This window comes from Gorilla gorilla, chromosome 3 (assembly GCF_029281585.2).
Source record: "Gorilla gorilla gorilla isolate KB3781 chromosome 3, NHGRI_mGorGor1-v2.1_pri, whole genome shotgun sequence".
Taxonomy (NCBI): domain Eukaryota; kingdom Metazoa; phylum Chordata; class Mammalia; order Primates; family Hominidae; genus Gorilla; species Gorilla gorilla.
Window position 1 is genome coordinate 182,504,701 of NC_073227.2, and position 27,793 is coordinate 182,532,493.

The 27,793-nt window shown below is 31.5% G+C and overlaps 1 protein-coding gene across 4 annotated transcripts in view; it reads right to left on the bottom strand.

The window, feature by feature from the left end:
- Positions 1-27,793, bottom strand: part of FSTL5 (follistatin like 5) — an 807,335-nt gene that overhangs the window by 103,029 nt on the left and 676,513 nt on the right. For 2 of the 4 annotated variants that reach the window (XM_055384069.2, XM_019026097.4), the window contains 2 exons: positions 24,302-24,328; positions 13,936-14,054 (listed from right to left, as the gene is read on the bottom strand). In XM_055384069.2, coding sequence (XP_055240044.1) covers positions 13,936-14,054; positions 24,302-24,328 — 146 coding nt within the window. The remainder of the gene's footprint in view (positions 1-13,935; positions 14,055-24,301; positions 24,329-27,793) is intronic. The other 2 variants (XM_055384072.2, XM_055384071.2) reach the window with 1 other exon arrangement.

Consider the following 27,793-nt stretch of genomic DNA (forward strand, 5'->3'; position numbering starts at 1 on the left):
AAAAAAAAAAAAAAAAAAAAAAAAAAAAAAAAGTAAATATCTGGTTCTCTGTGTAATTTGGATTACAATGCATTCTGTAATTTGTGTGAATAAAAACAAACTGTCGCTGGTATTATGAAGAACACAGAAATACAAATGTGATAAATAAGGTGGCCTAACATGTATACATCCAACTTGGGTTCCAAATTAGGGAGCCTTGGAGATCCACCCATGTTTGTTATGCAGACACTGCTAGACAAGTACTGAAAGAAAACAGATGTTGAGACAAAGGAGGGGAGAGAGGGTTTGGTGTCTTAATATATCATTAAATAAAGGCATGTAAGTCTGAAAACTTGTGGAAACACTGCAGGCCTGGGTCTCTCACTGATCTAGTTAGTAGTTATGAAAAATAAACACATTTTAGTAGTTTTGCATTGTTTTACTTTTATGCTTCTCTACCAATCAGGTTCCTAAGACAGGCAGAGAGTCCCTACCCACTTGTTGTAACTGAAAATTGAATTGGGATGTTCTCTGGGCTGCCAATGTGTGTAAATTAACCACTCTCTCTGCTCCTTCCTGCCACAGATAATGTATAAGATTGCATCAAAGGAAATAGAGCCGTCAACACAGTCTTCTGTTTTCTTCAGAGTTTCTTTTAATTACTCTTTCCTAGTGCCCCCTCTTTTGTAAAAAAATAATTAATACATTTTGGTATGAATTTTAATTAATTAATTACAAATGTATAACTTTTATATCCATTGTTCATCAACAAATGTCTTGTCCATTAGCTAGAGCACTCTACTTAATATTTCACGAAAAGCAAAGATTTTCCACAGCTATTGAAAAGCATCCCAAAATACTTTGTCAAATTATTTTCAATCTATATTTGGCAGCCAAATTTCCAACACCTACATAATTCATTCCTAACTTTGAGGTGTTTCACTGATTTTTTTCTTGTCTGAATTTTCACAGAATTTTTATTTTGTGACATATAATTTGGCAATGAATCATATATTATATTTCCAATTAAAATGTTAGCCTTTGCTATTCCTGTATTTCTATATTTCCCAAACATAATGCTGAAGGTACAATATTTGCTTAGTAAATACGTTTTTAAATATCACTTATAATAGCCAAAAAGAAAAAATAGTCAAGAAGTGGTGTGTGTTACTCAATCACGATGTTAAACACTATGCAATGTCATGCAGAATCATTGAGAAACTGAATTCTAGAGTAGTACTAATCAAAATGTGGTCTGTAAACTGCTGCCAGTTGGCATACAATTTGCTACCAAGCTGAGGATTCCATAGAAATTGAAAATAACCATTTAGAACCTTTTATAGCAATTTGACATTGCCATAATATCCCTGTATGTGATCAGTAGACCTATCTACTTTAACAGTATTTAAACCAGTTTGGGTATTGTCAAATTTGCCTGGAGGATTTCATGTGAAAACTGCCTACTGGTTTTACAAGAGAAAAACAGAATGAGCAAAAATCAGTGATTTTTTTTCTCCCACAGAGTTTAGGAAGCACTGATTTCATGCTTTTTTATTCTAGCGCTCTCTCTCTCTTTCAGTATTTCTTTCTTTTAAGTATGTATTTTTAACTGAAGCTGTCACAATCTGAGTCTATTGCTGTAAATTTTAAAAGTGAATAATAAAATACTTGGAAAAATAATGTTCAGTTTATCAAATGCAAGGAATATAAATAATTATTCTGAATGAGGATTTATTCAGTTTGTCATAAATCAAGGCAAATACAACACAGTTACTTTTGTACTGAATTAGAATATTCAGGTTTAGATTCCTAGGATATATTTACAGTCATGTAGAAATATTTATCTCTATACACACATGATCAAGTCTGAGCTATTTGTGAATATGCTAGATATAAAGTTCCTTTCAATATTGCTTTGCAATATTGGAAAAAATCTTACAAAAATACACTAAACGATTTGGTAGCATTGAATAGCCTCCAAATTTGACCATTTTTTAAAGCACTGAGGATAAAATACTTTCATAATTTTTAATTGAGATTACTGCTTATAACCAAAGCAATACTTTTTTTCTAAACTGAGATATATTAAATTTATCCCATTCAATTTCTGATTTCATTTATAAATATCATAAGTAGTCTTTCTCGTATTAGTCAGAACATAGGTAGTCATGGTAACTTGGGGGCTCTATTTGCCTAATTTGTGCTACATTGACACACTGTTAGGTAGCATGGTTTTGCTTTAGGATATCAAAGGTCCAAAGGCTACATTACAGAAATTTTTATTCTTTCTTTTAATATATTATGTCTTTCAGCAATACAATAAAAACAAAGCTTATGACACTATGCTATCATAAGCTGAGCATTGTTTTCTCTTTATAAATAGTGTATTAGAGAGGTTAAAAAAAACAGGCTTTGAGGACAAAGAGACCTCAACGTAGTGTCCAAGGGTGCACTTGTATTATCTGTGCAAGTAGACCTGTTGAGGCTTGTTAACTCATTGGTAAATTGGGTATAATGATATTACCTATCACATGGAGTTATTGTGAGAAGTAAATAAAATCATATTTGAAAAGGTCAAGTGATCAATAAAAGTTACCACTTATTTTCATCTAGGAAATTATCGATGTACTACATTTGACAAAAACTATAACAGTTTACATGTTTTTGATGCAAACTTTTTTTTAAATTCTACCAAATGTTTTGGAAGGAAGTTTGCTGTGCATGTTCAAGAGATTCAGAGAGCTACTTTAAATGTGGCATGATTATTGCATATAGGGCAAGGAGAATTTTATTCTCTCTATCTGGCATTTGGCAGTCCTGTGACTGAGCAAATCACTTGATCTTTCTCATTTCTTTACCTGAAAATCGAGAGGATTAAATCAGAGGTTTGTCAATTTTTTTGACGAAAAAAATTACTTGAATTATATCAACTCTGCTTAAATGTAAAATGTTATAGTGGTTTTTAAAAATGTTGAATTAGATGAGAAAAGCTGGTTTAAAAAGACACAACTGTAGGGTGTTAAATTTCAAACGCTTACAGAACATAAAAACCAAATTCTAGATGCTTCTTGAATGCAGGACTAGATGATTGCTTTCCTGGCTTTTATAGTTATTGTAAAGGAGCTGAAATCCTAGCTAGGGGGAAGGTCCAGGGGTCATTAGACACTGAGAACAGGAGAGGCAGGCACTTAATGTCTGTTGGGAAAGGCATACATTTGAATAGCAGGGAAAGCAAATTAAATATCAAGAAAAGGTCTAGAGTTAGGTCCAAAAAATAGAAAATAGAGCTTGACAAAAAGGTGTTGGAATTGAAAGCCAATATTAAAGCATTAAAGAAATAGGACAACTACTAGATGGATATCAGTAATTGCAAATTGTATGAACAATGAGGGTTTATGGATGAAACTAATTTAAACCTAGTATGGATAAGTTGGAATCAAAGAATTAGATGTGTTTAAACTTTCCTCAGTATGATGAATATTTGAATTGTATAGGAGCAGTGATATTCTTTCTTTAACTTGTGGCACACAGCACAATTAGTAGATTGGTTAGTGAGGGAAAAAAATTAAAACTAAAGAAAATAATTACCACATAACACATGCAGTTAACTGACCCCCAACTATTGATTAATAAATTCTTATTGAAAAATCAATAAAATATTTTTTAAATGCCCAAAGTACACCTTTCTGTACAATTTTTCTGACAATAGATATTCAACCTTTTCATTAAACTTTGAAAGGAGGGAGTTTGGGATACTTTGTTAATGCAGCTTTTAAAACATGGCCACAGGAATTAAAATGCAGAATATTTTTTTGTACTTCAGTCCTATCTTGTAGAATTCATTTTCGCAGCCTGATTTTTCATTTAGTGGGTATTTTTTATTTCAAAATCTGCATTATATTTGCTTTATTCATATAAGTGGAAAACAGAGATGTGAATTCTGTTGAAATAAAAATTCTAGTTTTTAAAAGACATTTTATATGAATTCTAGTTGGATTTAATTCACTCTGATCCTCTGAATTTCTAATATTATTGTGGAATAAATTTCATTATTTCTTGTCATTACAAATCCATAAAAAATCAAAAACAAACTTTTAAGGAAAAGCATCATACAGTTTGAAGATGGAACATCCGATACAATACAAGTTCTCCTTTCTCCCCCTTAAATGTTTCTCTGTCCTTTTAGTAATGACACATGAGTTCTGATAACACATGTTGTACAATTTCTATTTTTGGAAACCTTAGTTGAAGAGTGAGACAGGTTTTATTAATTACTTTTCTAGATATGCATATGTAGCCTTTCCCTGTGATTATCTCACTCTGTCTACTAACTAAAAAATGTTGACATGGAAGGATAAATCAGGTGGATTTTGTGACTGCTGGATTATCCACATTTGATTCAGTGCAGTATATCACTTAGGAATTAAACTTTTTTTTTTTCCTGTGGCACATAATCTTACAATACAGATGGTGCTTAGTTCTTGCATCTTTCCATATTGTCTAGCACAGAAGTGCCTTATATGGAACAAAGGCTTAACAGGTTTGCAAGACTACTATTGACCGAAAAAATTACTCTGAAATGCAATCAATTTATCTTTAAAAACTATAAATGTTTTACAGAGATAATTATATGTGTTTAATTTTTAAGCATTACTGTAATTCACACATAAATTTGTTCTACATAAGAACGACTACAAAGAGCTTTGCATTTGATTTCTTACAGTTATGTGGTAAAATAATATTGGACAAAGAATTGTTTTGCATGTATACTATTGCTATGTTTTATCAATTAAAGGAAAACCATAAAAAAGATATGTTTTTTAAAAAACATCTTTTTAAATCTTTAGAAATAAGTGTTACTTAAAGACTTTAGCTCTGTACCTACCTTCATTTTATATGAAAACAGAAATAAAAGGCACGCTATCTTTGTCCATTACATTTATAACTATATATTTATTATCATATTTTATAAAATATTACATTTTATCTGGGCTCTTTTTTTACTGAAAATTTAAATAGGGTTCCAGGCCACATTATCCATTTTAGGAAATTTTTTCAGAGTAAGAACTTGAAAACAATATTGAGAATTCACAAAACCTGAGCCGGTGATTTAGTTCAAGGTCCATCGTTAGAAATATACACAGATTATATAATCAGTATGCTATTATTTAATTCTATCTTTTAATTTTTCAAATAAGTTCAAAAGGGAGCTATCGGCTATTAGATATCTTTTGTGAAATTATATTAGCTACTGTTTGTGAAAATCACAGATTACAGAGTTAAGTTTTGAATGTAAATGATACTAGATACATAGATTTTTAAACATATAATCTCATTCTCCTTTGCTCCTATCATAAGGAGCTAATTTTTCACTTTAAAATAGAGATGGGATAGAACTGATCGCTTCTTTTTCAGGATGGAAGCAATAACACTTAGGAGAGAGCCAACAGGCTGGGCATGGTGGCTCATGCCTGTAATCCCAGCACTTTGGGAAACTGTGGTGGGCAAATCACCTGAGGTCAGGAGTTCAAGACCCGCCTGGTCAACATGCTGAAACCCCGTCTCTACTAAAAATACAAAAATTAGCTGAGCGTGGTGGCACGCCCTTGTAATCCCAGCTACTGCAGAGCTGAGGCAGGAGACTGGCTTGAACCCCAGAGGCAGAGGTTGCAGTGAGTTGAGAACATGCCACTGAAATCCAGCCTGGGCAACAGAACGAGACTCTGTCTCAAAAACAAAACAAAACAAAACAAAACAAAACAAAACAAAACAAAAAAAACAAAACAAAAACACAGAGAGAGAGAGAGAGCCAGCAAATAGGTCCCATTCCCCATTCCAGCAGAAACACCTTGGTAGAGTTTTCAGGCAATATAGTTATGCTGCCAGTAGTTGCACCCTTCAAATGCATTTTATATGTTACATTTTCTTTAAAGCTGTACAAATGAGATTTATAATAGGATTATACAATATGCAGCCACATGTCAATTTCCTCTCCCTTTTATCCTTCTATATCTTTAAAACAGCCTAGTTTCCTGATCTTTTGAAAAATATTTAAATTAGGAGAAATTCAGTAGTATTATTTCCTTTTTTGTGTCCTCAGTGTACATCTGTCTGTAAGAGCAACCATTACACTTGAGTGTGCTTAAAATTTATGTATCTGTTATGTTATAATTTTCTCTCCCCTGCCTATCACAATGCTTGACACAAAGCAAATTCCAAATATGGATAAACTAGTAAACAAACCGCAGTGCATGAGTGATAATTTGGAAGTCAATATTAAATGGGTCAAATTTAGATCTCATCTGTAAACTACTGTAGAGGTATACTATGAAATGTTTATTTTAAAATATAGCCAGAAACATAAATGTTATGTATGTCTATTATTAACTTTTAGTATAACTTTCTGTTAACATGTATATATGCATATATATGTAATATGTATTTACATGAAAACAGCAGCTGCTTTAATTCTATTGTTTTCTAAAATTAAAAATTAGGTAGATAGCATAGCTCATGGTACAACTATGTTGTTGTTTGGCAAGTTCTAGATGAAATATTGACTCTGACATTAATTTGCCAAACAACCCATCATATGTCTTCTAAAATTGGATCAACAACATTTTGAAAATAAATGACTAACATAGAAAAAACGAGTTATAATGGGCAATAAGTCGGTAGCTTAAGTACTTAAAATACGAATGATAATTTTGAAGTTTAAGCTATTTTCATTGTAATTCTTATTATATAATTCTTCCTTAATTTCCATGTAGACAACATGGTATATAAAATAATTATATAGTACATGGAGAATGTAAATATATTTTTAAATACTGAAGAGTTAATTTTTAATATTTACCAATACAAACATTTAGTAAAATAAAATTGAAACACAATTTCCTGTAGTATGTTTTCCTTCCCTCACCACCTCCAAACTGATATTTGTGACTTTTTTAAAATATGGAAAAAAAAATTTAAAGAAATGGATGTCTTCACTGTTAAATTGAAATTGTGAGAACTATTGTTGAAATATCAAAAGTAAACAATGAGAAATTAAGCCAGTGTTCAGAAACTTACAGTTAAATGAAAAGTTTTAGAAATGTTGAGAAAAATAAAAGATAAAGATTTAATCATTAAAATTGTAAATCTAATCCATGAGTATGCAAAATAATTATATATATTTCAATATATTTAGAAAGAAAAAGTTATTAGAATTGTATAAGCAAAATTATTGTCTCTCCTAGAAGAACAGCAACAGATAATATTTAATATTGATAATACAAGAAATATCATCACTAACTATCTTTTTTTAGTGATTAAATGTAGCAACTGATTGTATGAGCTGGAACTAGACATAGGGGGACATGAAGGAATAATCTACTATATTTTATAATAAAATCTTTTATTTTATTTTATATTTGCCGTGAAAATATATTACCTTGAAAAAATAGGTACTTTTTGTGTTAAAATAAATCTTAGATGAAAAGACTAAGTATTCTTTAAGACACATCTAATATGATAGATTTGTGTGATTTGGTAAATCTCAAGTAAAAGGTTTTGATGTTTAAATATATTTGTATCAATATTTTTTCCGTCAAAATCTTCAATTTTACCTTTAGGAAGTTTCTATTGAAAAATCTAAATAACCTTAAACACGTTTATTTGTAAAGCGTGCGGAATGCACTTTTACATGTGTATAAGTGAGCCCTTATTAGTCATATAAAAATGTTGTCGATGTATTATCTGAGACACACAACATTCTGATGGTATTCATCCAAATACCTTGGCTACTTGTTATCGATAATCTCTTGAAAGGACTTCATATGCTACTTGGCCCACTTAATAATGCTATGTAACTCCATTAGATTTATAAGCTTTCCACTGTTGTTACCCCCAATTTTAGGCTTACATATTAAAGCTTAAGAGAAACACGAAGTGAGAATTATAAAACAGTGTGATTACTAATAAGACCTCTTTACATCTACGATGTCAAGCACCGATTTCTTAAATTCATTTCTTTTTAAATCTACAGAATAATCTTCTAAGGAATAGTTAGAAGTAGTTTACATTCCTCTCTTCAGGAAGCTCTTTGCAGGATATCATTGTCACCACAAAGGGAATAAAGCTCACATTTTTATCACTGTATAACTCTCTGTAAGTTAAGCCATGTTTGAAAAGAGACACCCTGAGAAAAAAAAATAAGTGGGAAAACATTTTGATTCCCTTTCTGAAAGACAGTGGTGTTGTATTCAAAAGGTTACTCACTGGCTTCATGGGGAAATGAATTGTTTGCATCATGTAAAGAGGCTGGTATTTCAAATGACTATTTTTGAGGACCAAGTTTGCAGAAGTATAAGTGGACTAGAAACAGAACAAGGGAATTGATGAACACCCTGAAGGCTGCTTTGTTTGAGATAAAGGACAACAACAGCAGAGAAAGAAATGTGGACCATTGAGCTTCCCAATTTCTAATCTCAGTTTCAATTTCTTGAAACGTAAGTATTCTGGACATTACAAACAACCTGTTCCTAAGCAAGAATTCTTTTCTAACAGACTGGTAACAGTAGTTTATAAAGGTAAAATAATTTTGGTTTGTGGAAATGCCAAACCTGGATAACAGATATTTTAGAGGAGACTTACATCAGACTCCCTGTATAAAGTATAGTGAGTTCAGTTTTACAGTTCAGTATCATTTAAGTTAGCATTAAAACCAGGAATAGGCTGGCTGAGGTGTCTCATGGCTATAATCCTAGAGCTTCAGAGGTTAAGTGAGGAGAATCTCTTGAGCCCAGGAATTAGAGACTAGCCTGGGCAACCTTGGGAGGCCCTGTCTCTACAAAAAATTGAAAAAAAATTAATCAGATTCAGTGGTGTGCACTTGTAATTTCAGCTACCCATGAGGCTAAGGTAGAAGGATCACTTGAGCCCAGGAACTTGAGACTGCAGTGAGCTACGAATGCACCACTGCACTCCAACCTGGGCGAAAGAGTGAGATCCTGTTTCAATAAAACAAAACAACAACAACAACAACAGATCAGTAATAGACCTTTCAGGTTCCACAATATATGATATATGCATAATAAGACACGTGGTTTTCTTTAAAGTTATTTTAGGACCCATTAAATAATAAGTAATACCATGGCATATGTGAAAAGCAGCAGCTAGATCTGTAACAAGCAAAGAAGGTGGCTGAATGAAAAAGTATCAAAGAATAAAAGAGTGATAGATAAGGATGGAACAGTAGTAGAAAACCAGAAGAGTAACGAAGTTGGTAATCTTGGGAAAGCTTGTTTTTGAGCCTGTAATTTTAAAAATGTTTCCAAACTCCTTTTCAGTTTGACTTCTGAATCCATAAGTCTGAAATAGAATTCTATTTGCTTGAAGTTCATACTCTAGGTGACAAGATGAAATCATGTGTACAACTAGGATAAATATAGAAATAATCGTATCTAGTAAAGCTACATAACAAGATGTAATAAAAGATGAAAAAATAGCTAAAAGTTTCTTGTATATATCCTCACCAACTCACTATCAAAAGCTGAAACCTAATGTAATCTGACATTGCACCAAAATTGAGTTTTTATTTACAGCAAGGAAATACCATTTTCTGAGAGATTTGATTCTATACTCTAAATATATCAGGTCTTATCTAAACTTTACTGATCAATGAGTTATATTGGGAAGTATACTACTACTCTCTCTTAATGTCGACCATGAATTTGAAAAATATTACATTCATATTTAATCCCTTTTCATGGGAAAAATGGTTCCAAAAGACTCATTTCCACCACTGGTACTCAGGAAATCTGTCTTCTAAAATGAAACACATTAGCGTTTTTTTCTGTACTAAAAACTCATATACAGTGCATTTACACAGGAACTTTTCACTGTGTGATCCTGAATTAATAGATCCATGAGGTTAGAGTCACTCTGAAACAATTCAATAATAAATTACTCTATGAAACATTTTTCACAAACACATTGAAAGAAGAATATTGTTTCATGGCAATTGCAAATTAAGGAGAAATATTAAGGTGGAGAGAGAATTAGATGTATACATTTTTAAACTTAGAGAATGCATAAAACGATGAATAGCTAAGGCTCAAAGCAATGGAATTTTTGTTAAATTCATTTAACAAATGTTTCTTGGCCTGTCATATGTAAGACATTGTACCGAGCATGTTGAGAATACAAACACTAATCAAACTTAATCCTTGACTACAAGTGATAGGAAGATGTGATGGTTGATTTATATGTCAGCATGGCTAGCCTACGGTGCCCAGTTGTTTGGTCAAACACTCGTCTAGACTTTGCTGTGAAGATGCTTGTGAGGTGATTAGCATTTATAATTAGTTGACTTTAAGTAAACAGATTACCCTCCATAATGTTTATGGGCCTCCTCTAATCAGTTGAAGGAATTAAGAGCAAAGACTAAGGTTTTTTCAAAAAGAAGGAATTCTACCTTAAGGCTTCAACATAGAAATCCTGCTTGAGTTTCCAGCCTGCTCTATGAATTTAAGATTCAAGACTACGACTTCAACTCCTGTGTAGGTTTCCAGACTGATGGCCTCAACAGTAGATTTTGGACTTAGGACTGCAACATCAACTCTTATCTGAATTTCCTGCTGGCTGGCAAACCCTACAAATTTTGGACTTGACATATCCCACTTGCAGCTGTGTGAGCCGATTCCTTAAAATAAAACTCTCTATATAGGAGATAGATAGAGAAAGAGATAGAGATAGAGATAGAGATCAAAAGAGAGAAATAGAGGGAAACGTGGCGATAGAGGTAGTGGTAGCAGTAGAGGAACATACAGAGATAGAAATGGAGAACTTACTGATTCTGTTTTTCTGGATAAATATTTTCTGATTGCATAATATTCAACAAATTTCTCATGAAATTTCTTTGGAATTAGAAATATATTATTAAGAGAATGTAGCACTAAATAGCTTCCACACTCTGAATTGCCATCTATCTTGTTTTTAAATGTAGAAAATATTACCTTCATGTAAAAATTATTTAGTTCAACACTTATTCTCAAAGCATAACATGATCAATGCGCTTCTCATTCTATTGCTGTATACTTGCATGTACATGACAGTATTTGTGTATATATATTCCAATTATTTAAGCTTATTTTACATTAAGGAATGAAAAATGACAGAGTAATATAAAATGAGTTTAATTTACTCTAGCCTTTTTTCATATATGTGGCATATAATAATTACATAAGAAATATCTTTCATGTCATGAGTTTCTCCATATATTCTGTATTTAAAAATCATAAGCAGAAATTAGTTATAACAATTCCCTTTTTAAATATTATTCTTAGTTCTTTACAAAATGTTGGTCACCTTAAATTTTGAGCTGTATTTTAATTTCAACATCCAATGCAGTAAAAATGTCATAAATGTTTTCAAAACCAAAATACTATTTGATAGTTTTCTCCTTTCTTAAAAATGCAACAGGCTTTTCTTTTTAATCCTTTTATTACTCTTCCATAAGAGTACAGAAACCTTTATAAATTTTTTAATATAGTATAAGAATGCAAACTTTCTATCCTTGAATGTATTTTTATGTTGAAGTATATGTTTCTAGAATAACTTCATATTCTATAATATTTATCTCACATGAAATATGACTGTAGATTTCCAGGGGCTGTGACTTTAAAAATCTGATATAGCAGATTAGTTATTAGTAACTAGTTATATCTGCTTTGTCGCTGTTGGTGTATGTTTGTGGATAAGGGTTCACTGTTTGAAGAAAACAAGTTAAAGTTGTCATCATTCATATTTGGTTTCTATTTCCTCTTTAATATTTAATTTCTTATCAGAAAATTATACATAGTTTGCATATATAATTTTTCTCTGTATCTATTAATATATTATGTATATTTATTTCTCTATGTATGCATACATAAACATATATGTATATATAGAGACCTGGATACATCACATTGCTTTGTCCTACATCTCTATGTCTCTATGTATGTATATATACATATACATATATATGTATACTAGATAAATATACATATTTAATTGGATACATAGAGAAATAATATGTGTATACATAGAGAAATAAATATACACAATTCTACATTGTTTTTCTTTAGTTGTTTTAGGAGGACATCTGAGTATTATAAAGCTTTAAAGAGAGAGAAATGCAGGTAAATAATGCTTACATCCTTGTTGCCCTGCATGTTGCAAAACTGTCACATCAAATTTTTGCTTGTTTTTTTAACTTGAGATTCCAAGTGATTAAATTAACTCACCCAGAGCTGTCAAGAAATGTTCTGGGAAAGCATGCTCTTTAAGACTTGAGTCACATAGTAATGAAGCATTTATTGATACCCTGAAATAGCACACATGTGGTGCAGGAAGAATATTCTTTGTCTCTAAATTTGCAAATCAGATTCCTGAAGTGATAGTTTTGTGATGAAGAGTATGGATTTCACAGCCTATCTTATTAGTATTAGTAACTGAAGTTTCAAATTCTGTGATATAGCCAAGACATGTGTGTCGTTAGCTGCAAAACTGCTAGTCCTGTAGAAATCAGAGACAAACACTCTCCTATAAAATTATTTTGCTCTGATTTAAATAATAATATTTGTATTGAACACCACACTACCTATATCTGCATGTTAGTCCATATTTCTTATTCAGAATATTTTTGTAAGAATATGAGTGTGGCTTAAATTATTTCTTTTATCAGCAATAATTTGTTTTTATTCATGTGCTTATGTATTACATACATATATGCACATAAACACAACTTATTCAAAGACTGACTTAATAATGATAACGTTTAAGATTATAAAAGAAAATAGGGTCGAGTGAAGTGGCTCATGCCTCTAATCCCAGAACTTTGGGAGGCCGAGGAGGGTGCATCACGAGGTCAGGAGTTCGAGATCAGCCTGGCCAACATGGTGAAACCACGTCTCTATGAAAAATACAGAAATTAGCTGGGCTTGGAGGCACGTGCCTGTAATCCCAGCTACTTGGGAGGCTGAGGCAGGAGAATTGCTTGAACCCAGGAGGCGGAGGTTGCAGTGAGCCGAGATCACTCCATTGCACTCCAGTCTGGGTGACAGAGCAAGATTCTGTCTTAAAATAAAATAAAATAAAATAAAATAAAATAAAATAAAATAAAATAAAATAAAATAAAATAAAATTCCATGTGCAATTTAAGATTTTTTGCATGTATAATTAAGTTATAACTTAACCAAAATTGTAAGAATTTTACTTAATAATTTAGCCTATGGTGGAAATATTTTTAAATAAAAGGACATTATATTTCTTTGTCCTACATAATATCCAGGAGGAAACTGACCTATATTATCTCCTCTCATAATGTTTTTCCTTCTTTTCATTCTAGGGCATAGATTTAAGGTATAAATTATTGTCTCCATGTATTAGTATATGACAGCAACACTGCCTACTGGTAGGCTGAAATGAAGATTTGAAAAAATTTGATATTTTCCCTTATTTATCGGAATTGTCCACTCCAATGAGACCTCATGAAGAATGAGATGAAGAATAAAAGTGGTTTTACATTTATAAAGCATCTAATATACACCAGCTTCCCACCAGATTATGTACAGGATATTTTATTTTATTTTCTTAAATATTACCTACAAATACAGGAGGTATTCTAAATTGGAGAGCACGCAAAGCTATTGCAGGTCGTGTTCATCCCTGGTATTTCACTTTTCTTACCTTCATTTTAGCAAATTCTTAGGAATACATAATATATTAGCAAATTCTTAGGAATACATAATATATTATTTTCCTCCTCAGATATAAAACCTAAAAAGAATAACACCGAATATCATGGGTTTCATAATTTTCTTCCAACACGAGTCTCAAATATGTATAGGTTTTGTTATATTTCCAAAACATAATTCTACTTAACAAAATTTCTGCATAAAACGTCAAAGGAACTTTTTAGATACTTGCCTGAAATCCAAGGAGCTTTTCACTAGGCTTAATGTGCCTCTGAAATTCACATTCTATGGGTTGTATCACTTTGATTCCATCTTCATAAAAAACATAGAACATGTTCCCAATTCCCAGACCTTAAGAATAAAAACACATTTAAATGTTCAAAATATAATTATCATAAACCTTTACAACCAAAATTCAGTGCCTCTCATATCTTTAGCAGGAGACCAATTTTCAAAGTTGTGTAATGTTAATAAAGCAAACCATATGGGACCCTTACTGTATACTCGCACCACTTTGTGATATTATGCAGACATTACACTTCATTCTTCCTGTGCTGCAGTTTAGTGGTTTCTTTAATATAATTAAATAAATGTTTCATAGTTTAAAACAATTATAAATAGGGATATAAACTCTTGATACATAGATTATGTTGGATACGTTCTCCACTTAATGTACATATTGATTAAGGAGTAAAAGTACTTTCTGAAGAATCAAATTTGTTTTACTACTTTTATTAGAGTTCACTAGGAAAAGTTTAATTTCTTTGCAGGAGTTTGGTTTATATAAAGATTTTTAGGAAGAAAAAGACCAAATGCCCTAGATTTTGTAGAATATAAATTTTCTTAAACTAATTTTTGTCAAAATAATTCTAAATAGAGGTCTTACATATTAGTTTTAATATTGGCAATTTGGGAAGTCTATTTCTATACCTCAAAACAAATTAAGGTATTTGAAAAATCTTAATTTAATGTTTAAATCATACTTTTCTTTTTCACACTATGGATCTGGATGTGTGGTATCTCAGAAATTCATCTCCCCCCACTTTCTAAATCCATGTCTAAATGGGTGCAGGAGGCTGGTTTGAAACCTGTGTAGGTTAATCAAAGCCTGAGCCCAGGGAACTTCCACATACTCATGAACACCTGTTCTCTTTGTTTCCTCTGCTTCTCCCCTGTTCCAATGTGGCCAGCCCTGAGCTCTTGTAATCCTTCCTTTTCTGGTCCTCGCCTATATAGCTCTTTTGACCTGTTATATTGGTTTACACAGTCAAATTTATTCAGTATAATTATATCTTACATAATTCAGTGATAGCATGTTCTCTTTAAAAGACAGCAATAATATTAAAATCTTGACTGGAAAATCAAACCATTGTTGCTTACAATGTTTACATTCTAAAAACATCTGTAAAGAGAAAGATAATTTATTTAAATAAAAAATAATTTTCTAAGCATTATTAATTTTTTTCAATTGTGATCTCCTGGAAGATTCAGCCTGGGCTTTCCATCTATTGAGAATCACAAAAACAGTTTGTTGATTTGTAAAAAATACGTGTTTATTGAACTTCAGTCATATTTAATCTTACATCTTATATGTTTCTAGGGAATAAAAAGTCAACAATTTTTCCCATATAACTATGTATCCATATATTCGTAAGATTTAGAGAAAAATGTATACAAACTAAACTATTACTTTATTCATGTTTATATATAGTGTGCATACAATTTTTCTTTTAGCACATGAAATTATTTATAATAATACATATATACTTTAAATTACTCCAGGTTGTTTGATACATCTTATTATTTTATAAATAATTCTCAGTACTTCTATTTTAATAGTTGTAATCTTTAATAGTTAATTATCCCTTATAATTCCAGAGAGCAATGCATAAAGACGGAATATTCCTGAACAGTAGCAGAAGTGGCAAGCACTAAACTCAAGTCACGTTTTATATAAAATAAAATTTAGTAGTTGTCAGCTATTATTTATAATCATAGTTGTTTAAAGGAATATAAATATTACATGCACAAAAGAGAAAGCCGAAACAAAGCACGTAAGTATTTATGCCAAAGCCTTTTGATTTGTATCAGCAAAGCCTCCATGTAAACATTAACATATAAATAACTATCAATTTAACATTATTGGCTTCTGAATACTGTTGTTGAAACTTGTGAACATAACAAAGCCATAATGTGGTGTCTGATTTTCATTTGTGTCTGTTACATACTATGTTTGATTTTTATTACTAAGCTCTTAACATTTTTCAGTGAATATGACTACCCTTCTTTAACTTCGCCAAAATACTGTTCGAAAATTATGAATTTGAATGTGTTTGGGCCTGACAACTACTTTAAGTCCAGATTGTTTGTCATGTTTCTTGAAATATTTCCTTCCCTTACCACTATGCATACTTTTATTAGGTTGTTTTACCATATTCTACACAGAAAAGAGTCAGTGGGATTCCACTATGATTTGTTGCACTGGTGGAATTTGTGAGCTATATTTTCCACTAAATACCACTTAATCCATCCAAATTACTCTTTCAGGTTCTAGAGCATATTTTCTTGTCTTTTAAAATATGAATTACACATGAACATTTTTACAAAGCATAAACTACTTTTCAGGTTACAAGTTACTGAAGAAATACAGATATTAGTAGTCAAGATTTAGTTTTTTATTTGACTGTTTTCAATGAGAATATAAATTCTTACTGCTTATGAAACAGTAATGCCAACAAATTACTAAATACAACTAGATTAATTAAAATAGCGATTATAAAATAAATGCCTATATACTGGTAACTCAGCTTATGAAATAAAACTTTTCCACTACCTTTAATGGTCTCTGCGAGTCCCCCTCATTCATAAGACTAGATATTTTGCCATTTACATTTTTGCAAGGCATTATTTTCTTCCTCAAAAGTTTTATTTAGAATTTTTGCAGCAGAATTTATGATCTGAACATATGACCTGATGTGTTTCTCTTTCAATTTGCTGCTTTGATATTGTGCACATATAAATTTCTTAAGATTATCCTCAGCAAAGAGGAATATAAATGACCTGATGATGGAGATGTTGGAAACTGAAGACACAATGCACATTTTCATTTGGGACATTCATTAGCTTTATGTGTAAAAAGAAAATAATACATTTGTATAGATTTTTACTAACTACTAAATTTATATATATTATATTTTTTGACAAGTGTAGGGATGAGAAAATATGACAGAGGGATGATAAATTTCATTCTCTGCATTCAGAGAGATCAGAGGCAAATAACAGCTATAGCACTTACTCTTTTACCGTGAGAATGTTAGACAGTGTGATAATTTCCCCACATCAAATTTAAAGATAATAATTATACTATGTCATGCAGCTGTTGTAAGATTTCAATTAGTTAGAGAATGTAAAATATTTAGCAGAGTAACTCTCACACAGCAAGATTTCAAAGAAATGGTAACTTATTTATTTATTTATGTTTTGCAGGTACCTATTCATTATAACACTACTGAAAAAAGCAAATGGTGACATGATATATATAACCAGACTTTGATAACTATTCTCATTTCTCCTCAAACCCATATATGCTAAATTTTAATTTTCTATGATATAAAATGTTAAGTTCTGTTTTCCCAGAATCCTTGAGCCAGCTAAACGATCAACTTTATTTTCTAGTAAAGCATTTCTTAAATTTGGCATATATGCATGTGTGATACACGTGTGTGCATAGATATAATTATGTATGATTTCAACCAATGCCATTTATAATGCAAACAAATATTCTATTACATTATAACATTTGCCCTGCTAATTAGTGTGTGAAGTTAATAATGAAGATTTCCATTCAGTGTTTTTCAATACACCTTTGGAAGTTAAGGAGATTGTATACTTACTCAAAAGGACTGGTTTTAGATAATATCACTCTGGCCAATATATATAGTGGTCAGATGGTACTCACTTCCTGGAATAACAGGGCCTAAAAAAGAGCTTGACACGCTCACTCCCAAAAAACTTTCTAGCAAGAATGAAAGGATAAGCAAGTCTTGTTCTAGTTGAACATAATATAAAGACTTTATTGAGGTGCAATGATATGATTTTGGGCCAAGCCCAAACTGTTTTCCTAATACTACTAAGATGTCATTCACATTTTTTCTTGTATTATTATTATTTTTAATGTAGGGTTTAGTTTTCAACAGGCTACATGAAGTAGAATGTTATGTGAGATATCACAATTCATGCAGAAGCAGATGTAAGAATCCAGCATCTTCTATTAAGCCTGAAAGTTAAAGGATTTGCAAAATGTAAACAATGTTTTACATTTTATTTGTTTGAAAACGTAGCTTTAAAAAGATAATATGCTATTTATGGCTCCATGTAATGGGTTTATTAGGGCTATTTTAACAAGTTAATGAATGCATATTTTAAACATTTCTATTTCCATTTCTAATACTAAATATTAGTAGATAGAGATACGCCTCTCCCCAGCCAAACACAAAGTTTTTAAGTTCTCAATATTTAAGTTTGTAAAGGGGTCCTGAGTCTCAAAAAGTTTGAGTAGTAGTGATCATTACTTCTCTCTTCATGAATGCATTGTGGTGAAGTATATCACAAACATTATTGACTTCAGTGAAAGATTCTACACTACTCTAGACACGGTAAAGATCGGGAACATGTGCAGATGGTTTTTTGTTTTTTTTTTTTTCCTTTTTCAAGCTCTGGTGAAGGCAGGCAAAAGCGCTTAGTCTTTTTTGGGGTTGATTGTTAATCTAACAGAGTATAGTGACTCTAGAAGTTATCCATAATTTGTTTGTTCCTTGAGAGCTTTCTTTCTGCTTTTTCTTTCTATACACAGAAAAGACATAAGCAAGAATTACTCCTGCAGTCTTACGAGACAGAAGTATTTCCCAGAGGATTTTCTAATCAATATTGTACCCTTAAATACATGAAATGGACTGAGAAAAAAATGGATATAATGCACATTCCTATCTCAATCCTTTGGGAATGGGAACCACTCAAGAACAGTAGTGTATTGTGAAATATAGTTATACTACTTATTATATACAGTGGATATATACTATGTAATCTACACTAGCAATACAATTTGATTAATTTCTGATTATTGGATGCATGTTTATGTGCATCATAAAAAAAGATTTTGTGATGTTTTTCTTCCTCTGACTTAATTGTCATTAGTTTTGCATTCATATTATAGTCCATGAGAAGTTATAAGTGTATGATGTAGTGATTTGGTAGCCAATCAAAGGTGTTTCAATAAATTACGGTGTTATACAAAATCCTTCATTTGTTGATATTATCCTTTTTACTTTCAAGTGATCCTAAAAGTATGCATATTTTTGAAATGTGGAAGAAATCTCCCATCTTTAGATAAAGAATAATATAGGCAAGAATAGATTGTCTGCGTTGCATTTTCTCACTGAATAACTCAGCACGGATAGATCTTTGGTTCATGAATGTTCTCATTCACTATATGCTGACTTTGGAGATAAAATTGTCTTTGTACACAGAGCAAAATCATACCATTGCACCTCAATAAAGTCTTTATATTATGTTCAACTAGAACAAGACTTGCTTATCCTTTCATTCTTGCTAGAAAGTTTTTTAGGAGTGAGTGTGTCAAGCTCTTTTTTAGGCCCTGTTAATCCAGGAAGTGGGTACCGTCTGACCACTATGTATATTGGCCAGAGTGATATTATCTAAAACCAGTCCTTTTGAGTAAGTATACAATCTCCTTAACTTCCAAAGGTGTACTGAAAAACACTGAATGGAAATCTTCATTATTAACTTCACACACTAATTAGCAGGGCAAATGTTATAATGTAATAGAATATTTGTTTGCATTATAAATGGCATTGGTTGAAATCATACATAATTATATCTATGCACACACATGTGTATCACACATGCATATATATAATTTAAGTCAATGTCATTATATACTTGTATGTACATGTGCACATATATAGATATCGCTACAAATGGATATCTCTTGCAAGATCAAATTTTTGATTAAAAAATTGTAAAATGATTTAAAAAGCTTAGATTGACGTAAGTTTATAGCAGACCAGTTAGTGAACTGGCCAGTAGAAATAACAACAGGTTGATTGTGATTTAATTTAATTGCATCATGTACTCGCCATTAGAAAGCATAGTCTTCCCCTCCCCCCAATGCTATGACTAAATCTCATGTATTCAGAAGACTTATTCTGTGAGAAGTCTTTTTCTTTTTATTTATTTTATATTATTACTTTTATAGGCCCTGTTATTTCTGAGACAGGATATTGCTCTGTCCCTCAGTTTGGACAGTGGTGTGGGTGGCATAGAGGGCAGTGGAGCGATCACTGCAGTCTTGAGCTCCAGAGCTCAGGCGATCCTCCCACCTCAGTCTTCTGAGTAGCTAGGATTACAGGCATGAGCCATCACGCCCGGCATTTTTTTTTTTTAATTTTTTGTAGAGACAGGTTTTTGCTATGTTGCCTAGGCTGTTCTCAAACTCCTGGCCTCAAGCGATCCTCCCTCTTCAGCCCCCCAAATTGCTAGGATTAAAGGTATCAGCCACCACATCCTGACCTTTTTCATTTTAAATATTATTTCAGTATTATTTTGAGGTAGTAATTTTTTTAATTTTTGTTTATTTCCATAGGTTTTTTGGGAACAGGTGGTATTTGGTTACATGATTAAGTTCTTTAGTGGCGATTTGTAAGATTTTGGTTGAACCCATCTCCTGAGCAGTATACACTGAACCCAGTTCGTAGTCTTTTTTTCTTTTCTGTAAAAAAATAGTTATACCAGAGGTTTTTGAACCACACTTAGAAGCTGTATTTTCGTCTGTATTTCCGAACCTCCCTGGCAGTGTACATTTTTTGTGGGTAATGAAATTTTAAATAATTTTAGGCTGAAGAAGCTAAGCTGGCCTGTTTTTAAATCTGTTTTCCCCCAGCTGGATGACATTGGAAACCTTGTATTACAGATTATGAAACTAATCCTGAAGTGTAATGTAATATTAACTTTGTTGTATAATTTCACTACATTTCTATTTGTAATTTTTTTGGTTTGGTGTTAGTTAGCCCAACTAAATAGTGATTTATTTTAAATGCTTCTATAACATATTTTTGTGTGTATAGATACATAAATTTAGAAAGAATAAAAAAGGCAATTTTCCTGAATACGAAACTTTTTTTCTGCTTTTAAATTATTCATATATCATATGAAGCTGGTGTTTCCCAAAGTATGTTATGTTCTACTCAATATTGATCCTGGAGATATTCATCAAAATAATTAATGTGCTAACAAATTTTAAAAATCCCATGTTATATACTGAATCATCCTAAATCTCTCCTTGGAGATTGAAACTAGCATATGTAAAATTTATATAAATCCTTCAGTGAATCAAATAATTTAAATAAGTATAATTCAGTGCCTATATAATCCAAAACATATATTATAAACTTTGACCTCATAACATAATTTAATTGCCCACAAAATAAACATTAGAAAATACTTTATTAAATTATATTTAATTATAAATATCATAAATATACTGAAAATGAAAACCAATCATACTGAATATTTTAATGTGTATGTAAAAATACATATTAATGCATGTATATTTAAATGTATTATATCTATAATTTAATATATAGTAAAAATACTTTTCAGTAAGAATGGTTCAGGCTTGAACCTTCTAGATTGAAAGTTTCTTTAGAGCAGATATTAGATCTTATTCATCTATGAATTTCCAATGTTTTCAATGTGTTTTAATAGGCTCTTTAAAATATTTGTCAACAAATAAGTGAGATATTTCCTCTATTAATATTGTCACTTTATACTCTTGTAAAATATAAAGATGAGTAGAAAAGCTGAAAGTGGAGCCCAGAGAAGTAGAGGACATTGCGTTCCAAGTTGATGAGATTGGTAAGATAATGCATATTAAATTCAGTTAAATTTATTTAGATTATAAACTCTTCACTAGATTCTGATGCTCATGTTTAAAAAAATAATTTTGTAATTATTAATATAAAAATAACATAGGTTTAACATTTATAGATGAGTTCAATGGCATTATGAGAGAAATTATCATTTCAACTCTTTCCATTATTGGCCTTAAATGACCTACATTCTAAGGTTTTATAATTGGTTCTCTCCAAGATAGATTTTTCTTGGCTATGGTAAAGAGGTAAATATATAAATATAGAACACTGCTAGAATGAAAATAAAAGTGTATCTCAGAAATATGTAGCTCATATTTATTTTATTCTAAATTGTAAAAATGAAGAGACAATTTCCTTAGAAAATTTAGTTACCTATAATTTTAATTATTTGTATGAAATACTTATACCCAAAGATGGAGTTCAGTGATTCCTCAAGCCAGTCTATTTTCTCTGGTCATCATTATTACTATTAGTACATGAAATCATTTTTATTGTAATGCCTTGCCAATAGTTGTGGCATTATAAAAATAACTTACAGAAGTCTGTGAATCAAAATCAAATGTGCTGTCTTTAATCTATTTTTAAAATGTTTCCTATTACAAGAAACAACAAGTACTCTTATGATAACTGTATGTAGAAAAAAAGACTTTAATAATTTACCCAAAGACACACACTTGTTTTATGTGACTTAAAGTATCTGTAAAATGTATCATATATCTATTTTTGTCAAGCACATTTTATATGTCAAATGAAATCGTGACGCATAAGAACATTATTCTTGATGGAGAATAATTACTGAGGGTATAAATTTCCAAAAACTAACATAATACATTTTTAAATAGAAAATAATCTGGTTTTATATAATGAATTTCATCATGATTTTAATTAATCTGAAAGCTTCTATTCTTTAGAGGGTGGCCTGGAGTATTGTTATTATTATGTATTAAAAATTACTATGAACTAACAATGTTCATGGTGGTTACCAAAGTTAATATATAAGAAAGAGTTGTTCCACATACTTTAAGTTGATTTACATAGCACAGATTTGTGAGGTGAGTGCCAAATCTATTTCAAATATTGTATTGGAAGCATCTGGCTTAGCAAGGTAAAATAACTCATACAAATTTTCCCAGCAATTAACCGTCAGAGCCAGATCTGCAGTACTTGGTTCAGACTCGTCAAATGTTATTTGTTCCACTTCAATGATAAAATAAAATCAATTTTTAAAATGCTCAGAGAAATCTTGCCCAGAGAGAAGACAATATAATGAAATGTTGTTTGATAGATATTATCACTCTTGTAATCCCAGTACTTTGGGAGGCTGAGGCGGGCAGATCACCTGAGGTCAGGAGTTCGTGACCAGCCTGGCCAACATGGCGAAACCCCGTCTCTACTAAAAATACAAAAATTTGCCGGGCATGGTGGCCCGCTCCTGTAACCCCAGCTACTCGGGAGGCTAAGGCAGGAGAATTGCTTGAACCCGGGAGGTGGAGGTTGCAGTGCGCTGAGATCATGCCTTTGAACTCCAGCCTGGGCAACAAGAGTGAAACTCCATCTCAAATAAATAAATATATAAATAAGTAAGTACTGATATGTCAAGGCTACTTTCATTAACGAGTGAATTATGTACATTTAAAGGTGAAATATTTGAAGTGGAATAAACATAGAGGGTATAGTTATACCAGAACTTCTTTAATAAACCCAGGTTTTAATGGAGCTCATACAAAAGATTTAAGGAGCAACCGGATCTAAGAGAGAAAAAAAAAATAAGTGGACTGCTTCATCCTTGAGCACAGAATTGAGATGGCTGAATTCCAGAATTACTTGAGGCTTTGAGACTGGCTTTCACAGGGTACAGTGACTTGGGTTCCTACAGGAAGCTATAATCAGGGAAGAGAAATTTTGTTTAAGGTGGGTTTTGACGACAGTTTTTGGCCATTGCTCACCAGGAGTGTAATGATGGCTTTTAGACATTTTTCTCTTAAGAATTTCATTTAACCACAATTGATGGACTATTTAAGTACCTGGGCAAACGCATTCTTCCCAGCCTTTGTGACTAAATGAGGAAAACCAGTAATAACTGCAATAATATATGAAAATGGATACTGTTTATTGAGTGCTGTTAATAACTAAAGAACTGATAACAACCCTACTGAGTATTAACAACTACTATACTCCTTTTTGAGATAAGAAGATCGTGCAGGGTAACTTGCCCTACTGTTTGTAAACTTGAAGACCACATTTGAATCCAGGCCCTTCAAGTATGTAGCTCAGATTTTAATATAATTTATTATATCCCCTTGATAAGGCACAGTTTTTATAAATATTCTTACTCTGCATTAATCAGAGTTTATTATGTAAATTATGTTTAACTGAGATTGCTTTTGTTTCTTTGATGTAATTTTATACTTTTAAAGTATTTCACTATATCGCAATGACACTTTCTGGCTATGTATCAATATTTAATCAAGCTGATGAGAACTGATAAATATGTGTAATAGTAGCAGGCTTACACAAAAATATTGAAATACCATCAATTAAAATATTGAATCAAAATGAAAAAGGTAATTAATGATACAAAAGATAATCAACAAATATAATAATAATCAAGCAAAATTGTCACAACATAAAAATAATTCAACTTAGTACCTTCTTCTCTCCATAATATGTTAGCTACTGCAGCATGTTGAAAGAAAAAGAAGAAAAAGAAAAATGAGTAAAGAGAGCTTTTGCTATATGGTACTATAAATATTATTAAAGATGTCAAATATCTGTGATAGAATGTGTATATAAACATAGTGAAGTTAATTCAGTGAGCTACTTTAAATTAACAAAACAATAGCATGTTGGAATTAGCTAATAATGCTTTGTACATTTTTTGATATAGCCAATTCTTATTTGGAATACAGATTTTGTTATTAAACAAAGAACATTTTACTCTGCATTGAAAAGAATAGGAAGTTTATAAGTTAGTTTAATTGAAATGTATTTTTAGAGCAAGCATTAGTAGTTAAAACTATTAGGTTGACAGTTTAAGTTGCTAATAGAAAAAGTTCTACTCTTAAATTTTGCAATAATCACAATATATATTTTCACATAATATGAAATATTCCTGAACAAGAAGAGTTCTTGTAAATCCAAGATCTTGAACAACAAATTGGCCTATTTTTAAGGAGTATATGTTTTTACTGTTTTAAAACAGACAGAAAATAGATCTAAGTATACTTCGCTTCTTTTAGTACATACTGAATTGTTCTTGAACCACAGGTTTTAAAAATATTATATAGTGACTTAATCAGTAAAGAGCTAATATATTAAGATAGAAATTAAGAAAAAAATCCAGTTGAAACTATTCTGAAGGAAATGCCTGCCTCTTTAATAATTCAAAGTTACAATAACACTATATGTTCTTAAAGAAAAATCATAAAAGTGTAACTAATAGAAAATCTCATACACAGCAATTACTTCCAGTATTTTGACCATATTAAAACTTAATGACTTTTTTTTCCAACTGAACCCACATGTGTATGTTTTAGAGCCGAGAATGAAGTCTAGCACTCCTCACTTACGGCTGAAGGCCCAAGTCATGCAGTTTTCAGCATCTGCTGTATTTCTTTAAAAAATTAATTATTAATGGTAAACATTTGCAATTTTTAGTTTTTTAATTCCTTAATGACATTTATTCAAACATAAATACATGATGTGTGCATTCCTGCAGCACATTTTATGTTGTTGTTCTTGTGCCTGCAGTGCACTTTGAACAAATACGAAAAAAGTATAACTTTCAATTACGAGATGAGTAAGTTCTGAACATGTAATGTACAATGTGGGTGGTGATGGATGTGTTAATGATTGTGATAATCATTACATAATATATACATCATCTTTTCATCTTAAACATATTCCATCTTTGTCAACTAAATATGTTATAAAATGATAAAAAGACAAATCTTATTCTCAAGGAGAGGTTATAGACATAGGAGGAAAGACAACATTGAAGACAAATAAATACAAACATGTAATAAATGAGAGGGAAGAAGAAAATTTCAAATTCAGCAAATGTGGACAAGACAGAATGATCAGCTATGAGAAGAGGTTGGGTACTGGAGGGACAGCTTCATTGAGATGGTGCTGAACAAGAAATGTAATATTACCAAAGCTTACAAGAGTGCTGTGCGGTGTAGGGGGCTAGAGAGGTTATTCCATACATGAGGAAAAAAGAAAATATGTTCAAGGTATATCAACCAGAAGCATCAGAACATATTGAGAGAATGTGTCAAGTAATTTGGTATATTTGGCGGGTAAGACTGGTTTAAAAAAATAAAGCTGGAGAATTTATTCATGATAAAATCAAGTAAGTCTGCACACACAATGCAAAAGAAGTGGATTTTTTTGTACTTTTAGGAAAGGTTGAACTATGATTAGACTTATAAATCTTTCTCTGGCCTATACAAAAATAACAAAGCATGTGTTTCCTTATATCTCCACCCACTTACTTGGTGAGTACCAATTGAGTACCTAACATGTGTTAGATGTATTCAGCACTCACATACACAGGTTAGAACAGGCAATCTCTGTGCCCATAGAACCTATATTCTAACTGGGGGGACAAAAAGTAATCAAATGATGACAGAAAAAAATTCTAAGTTATGAATTTAGTGTGTTATAGAGAGAAAAACATAGTAATGTGAATGCATTTGTTGGGTGGATTAGACATTGTTAAACAGGGGGAACTTCTCTAATTATGATCAAGGTGAAGTCTGAGAAATGAGCAAGAATAAATGAAGTGAAGGGTATGATTCAATTTCCAGATAGAAAAAAAGCATGTGAAAAATTCTAGTGGCATATCAAAGCACCACTATTTTAAAGGAGTAAGGACATTAGAAATAAGGACAGAGACATTTTTAAGATTGGCAGTCATTTAGGAATAAATACCAAAAAATACAGACTTTGTAATACTAATATCAGATGAGATAAAAATCAAGGCACTACATACTGAATTTAAAATTACATAAGCTAAAACACAGTATTATGTTTTAACTGTTAAGGTTGGATGTAAAATAAATAAATCCACAATCTCGGTCTGTTTCTTTAACATATCACTCTCAATATTTGAAAAAAGAAGAAAAATAAAGATAAAGTTTTAACAATACAATTATCAAGATTGAATTACTGTATTTATGATGATTGTTTTACTACACAAACAGAAAGCATTTTCCAATTTTATTGACATATCTTCAAGGGTGGCCACGAAGTAAACTACAAAACAAAAAGCCTCGCTCTACTCTGTATATCTGTTCCAATAAGCAGAGGTTGTTTATGCATTTTCAGACAAGAAGTAAACATGCAAATATACAAATCTTCAAACCCACAAAATTCACCAATAAATTGAATATTTTTAAAAACCAAATATAACCACAATTTATATAAAACATATCAAAAAAAGAAAATTAACCATGTGGTCCCAAAGAGTTTTAAGCAAACGATATACACAGACTGAACTGCAGCACTACTGAACCAAACGAGAGAGAGAGAGAGAGAGAGGGGAAAGAGAGAGAGAGAGGGGGGAGAGAGAGAGAGAGAGAGGAAGAGGAGGAGGAGGAGGAGAAAGAGGGCCTTTTGATGGGTGGAGGGGAGTAGGGAGAGGATCAGGAAAAATAACTAATGGGTACTTGGCTTAATACCAGGGTGATTCCTCAAAGACCTAAAAACAAGAAATACCATTTGACACAGCAATCCCATTACTGGGTATATACCCAAATGTGTATAAATGTATATAAATCATTCCATTATAAAGACACATGCACACATATATTCATTGCAGCACTATTCACAATAGCAAAGATATGAAATAAACCTAAATTCCCATCAGTGGTAGACTGGGTAAAGAAAATGTGGAATACATACACCATGGAATATTATGCAGCCATAAAAAGAACAGGATCATGTCCTTTGCAGGAACTTGAATGGAGCTGGAGGCCATTATCCATAGCAAACTAATGAAGGAACATAAAAAGAAATACCACATGTTCTCACTTATAAGTGGAAGCTAAATGGTGTGAAAACACGGAAACATAAAAGAGAACACACTGAGGCCTGTTGGAGTGTGGTGGATAGTAGGAGAGAGAATATCAAGAAAAA